At 30.7% G+C, this 3,800-nt stretch overlaps 1 protein-coding gene across 1 annotated transcript in view; it reads right to left on the bottom strand.

The window, feature by feature from the left end:
* Positions 1-457: 457 nt before the first annotated feature.
* LOC107440721 (glycine receptor subunit alpha-2) overlaps positions 458-3,800 on the bottom strand; it is a 48,351-nt gene continuing 45,008 nt past the window's right edge. Inside the window, exon 8 of the mRNA XM_043047056.2 lies at positions 458-2,829. Coding sequence (XP_042902990.1) covers positions 2,668-2,829 — 162 coding nt within the window. The 3' untranslated portion in view covers positions 458-2,667. The remainder of the gene's footprint in view (positions 2,830-3,800) is intronic.

Raw genomic sequence — 3,800 nt, 5'->3', positions numbered from 1 at the left:
AACTACCTTTGAAAAACAGAATGAAGGCTTTCTGTTGTAGTTGGCAAAAGATCATTGCCTTGTAATAAAATTTTTTTTAACTTGTTGAATTAACTCTTTATTAAACATTTTGAGCCTCGGGACTCATTAATACAATACACGTTTCCGGAAATATTAGAAAATGGTAAATAGCAGGTTGTTCCAAGTTTTATAATACTAAAAAAATATTTTCTTCTTTTAGTTCTTTAAGTTTAAAATAAAAAAAACCATATTTAAATGATTAACTAAACAAATATAAGTTTTTAACATGTAGGGTTTTTTTTAATCACGAATTCTTTAGAGCACAGTGTGTCTCTTCATTTTGTTTTTTATAAAATCAGTTTTCTTGCCACTACCGACTGTTATATTTGAAATAAGTTGATCATGAAGAGTATTATTTATGGAAGATTACATGTTGTCATACCTTCTTGAAAAATAAAATCAAGTCTTTTTGAAATGGAACACAACATTTTTTTATTATAATTGGCAATACAGTTTGTATCCAAAAGAAGTAGGATTCTCTTTGTACTGAAAGTAAAATAATGTAGTAACAGCGTAATAATTACAAATAAACAAGTATCGGAGCTGTATAATCGGATTGGTAGAGTTGTTGTTGTTGTAGTTCGTTTACGTCGCACTAGAGCTGCACAATGGGCTATTGGCGACGGTCTGGGAAACATCCTTGAGGATGATCCGAAGACATGCCATCACAATTTTGATCCTCTGCAGAGATGGCACCCCCGTTTCGGTAGCCCGACGACCTGCACGCGAAGTCGAGCACTTTACGGTAGAACAGTTTAACGAGGACCAATACCGCACACCCTCGATCTCCACGCAGACTGATCCAAGTGGTCACCCACCCGCACACTGACCGCAGCCAGTGATGCTTGACTTCGGTGATCTGCTGGGAACCGTGCCTTAACGATCAGTCCACTGCGGGACCGCTTTGGTACAATCAGCGAGTAAGGAGACTAAGAATCCTTCTGTGCCTTGGACAGGCCTGAAAGTGATTGCAATTAACTTTTTCTTTTTAACTTTTTTAATTTTTTGGTAGTGATGGATATTTTATAGTTTCCGAAAATAGGCTAAAAAATAAAGTAAATTTTGTAACCAGTTTTCACTTTTTTTGTCTTCATATATATATATGGCATTGACCTGGGACCTGACCTTCCGACTTATATACAATCACAGGAAGAATTTCCCCAAATATAGAAAATTACAAAAAAGTTGGCAATGTATTGTAAACATTTCATTAATTGGAATCAATAACTTGCTTTTAGCTATGAGATTGATTTATTTGAATGTAGTGGCAATCAAAATAGTAAATTAAATTTATCAACTCAAAAAATTAAAGACACATTTAATTGCCACTTTAAATATAGAAATGAATTACTACGGATGGTAGTTGGCAGCTTTGCTCAGAACTAATTACATTCACGCTTAGTATCGAAATGCTCATCTATCACTCGCTCTTATTTATTTGTGATAAAAACGTTGTATTTACAGTATTTTAACATAGCTTATATTCAAGAAACAGGCAGATTAAAGTCAAGTTTTTATTTTAACCGTGTAACGAAAGCAAAATGTTCAGTTACTTTTCCACTGAATACAAATCACTGATCACTGTGTCATACAGTTTTCCTATTAAAATTAAACATTTTAAAGTGATTGTCGAAAAGTTTGCTCTCGGGATCCATAATAACAGACAATTTGAAAAAGGAATTTAGAAAGAAACGAAAGATGATAGAAGTGCACGGTTATCTGCATTCTTATGAAATTGAAGAATTCCTATGCCAATAAGTTTAACAATTAGTTAGCAAGTTCTTCAACAGATGGCGTTTCGAACTGGGAAAATATATGAAATTTTTAAAATAACCACCATTTGCAATAAGATAATGATGCAATTTGACGGTAAAATTTACATTTGCTTGTGCTATACCTGCCAACTTTTAATCCTTTTCCCAGTGGTAGTAAAAAGTAATTTAAATTGCAATTTTAGGCAGTAACATACGCTGCAGTTTGATAAACCTTACTAAAGTATAACATATATATATATATATACTTAAATTGTTTCAAAATAGTTGTGGTCAAAAAGATTATAAATGTAAGGAATGTATAGAAAGCATACATTTTACTACCACTTTAAATATAGAAATAAAATATTACGCCAAATGCGCAAAAGTTGGCATGTATGCTGTTATTGCAACTGAATTGGTCAAACGCGTAACAGAAATAGTCTTTTTTTTTTGTTTGGTTTGAGCAGTGCCATCTATTTATACTTTTTAAATTAGAAAGGAAATCTCGGATTTCCTCAGAAGGAATGCGTCAAACCTTACATTTCTTTCTAATTCCATTTTTTTCCCAATGGATTTTTTAATCTTTAATTATTTTTATTAACATCTCGTATAATAGCAGACTCAGATAAAGTAAGAAAGTATAGAAAAATAAAAATTAAACTTGAATCTCCTTTTTCTTTTACATTGTATATTGTTATGTAGTGTTCTGTTTACATTTAGAGTTATTCAGTCACTTTATTCTGTATGTCTGCAATCGTTACAGCGCCGTTATTCAACATTTATCGGTGGTGTATTATTCCCGACTCCAACATGTTGCTTAGTTTCAGTTTGTTGAGAGAAGAGCTCTTCAGCTTTAAATAATTTCAAGGTAAAAAGACCAGTAAATAGTATTCAGTATCACAAATGACAATGGGAAAATAACTCTTGATACTTTGTCAACTAAAATTGCACGTCGACGATGCACGCTGTGTCTGTACAGTGTAGAAGTAAGCTTTGGTCTTCCATTTGGCAAGTCCTAAAAATGTATAAAAATAATAAGTAAAATGCACTAATCGCCATTAAAACTGCTTTGGAGACATAATGTTTTCGTGTTATAACCAGGCATGCCAAATGCTGTGCCTTCTGAAATTTTTTTTATAAATTAGTAACGAAATTTAAAACTGTGCAATATTTTAATCACTTAAAACCTACAATGCTTGTAAATTAGTGCAACTGACACTTTTATTTTATTTAAAAAAAAAACATATATAAATTATATTTCATAATTTAAGAAGGTATATCAACTTATGCATGTTAAATTATTTTGAAAATTCTACTGTATTTATTGAGCAATACTTCTCTGATAAAATATATTTACCGCATTTTCTCCAAATATGTTATTTTATCATGTATCAAGGTATGATTTATCTATATTCATCAATTATACTTTTCATTTTTCAAAAATCAATTACTGTACATATTAAATCATGTTTTATCTTTATTTTTAATTTAAATCTACAATCAATATTTCTAGTGTTAAGTAAAAACGTCAATTTGTCATATTAAAGTTTTTCATTGTTTTATTATTTCACAAGCAAATAGCTCGGTTTTTTATTTCTACCACAATGTATTCGAATGAACTTCAATGTATGTCATAATTAAATATGTGCTAGTTAAAATATAGAAATTTAATTAGTATAAATTTATGTATAAATATGTGTATAAATTTATGTTAATATTTATTTATGTCAACTTATGCAGGGGTCTGTTTAGAGGAAATTTGGGTCCGTTAACGGACCCTTCACAAAATATCTTTTCATAAAAACGGACCATTCACAAAATATTTTAACTTAAAAACGGACCCTTCACAAAATGATTTTTCTTTTAATCGGACCCTTCACAAATTTGTTTATCTTCATTATTATTTTGTTAATCGAATAAACCCTTTCCAGGGCAGAAAACAAGAAAGATGGATGTAAACGAATTAAGTTTTGTCTTCGGCAGACG

The sequence above is a fragment of the Parasteatoda tepidariorum genome, chromosome 10 (genome assembly GCF_043381705.1).
Source record: "Parasteatoda tepidariorum isolate YZ-2023 chromosome 10, CAS_Ptep_4.0, whole genome shotgun sequence".
Taxonomy (NCBI): Eukaryota; Metazoa; Arthropoda; class Arachnida; order Araneae; family Theridiidae; genus Parasteatoda; species Parasteatoda tepidariorum.
The sequence above is the reverse complement of the archived record's forward strand: the minus strand, read 5'-3'. Positions and strand labels throughout refer to the sequence as shown.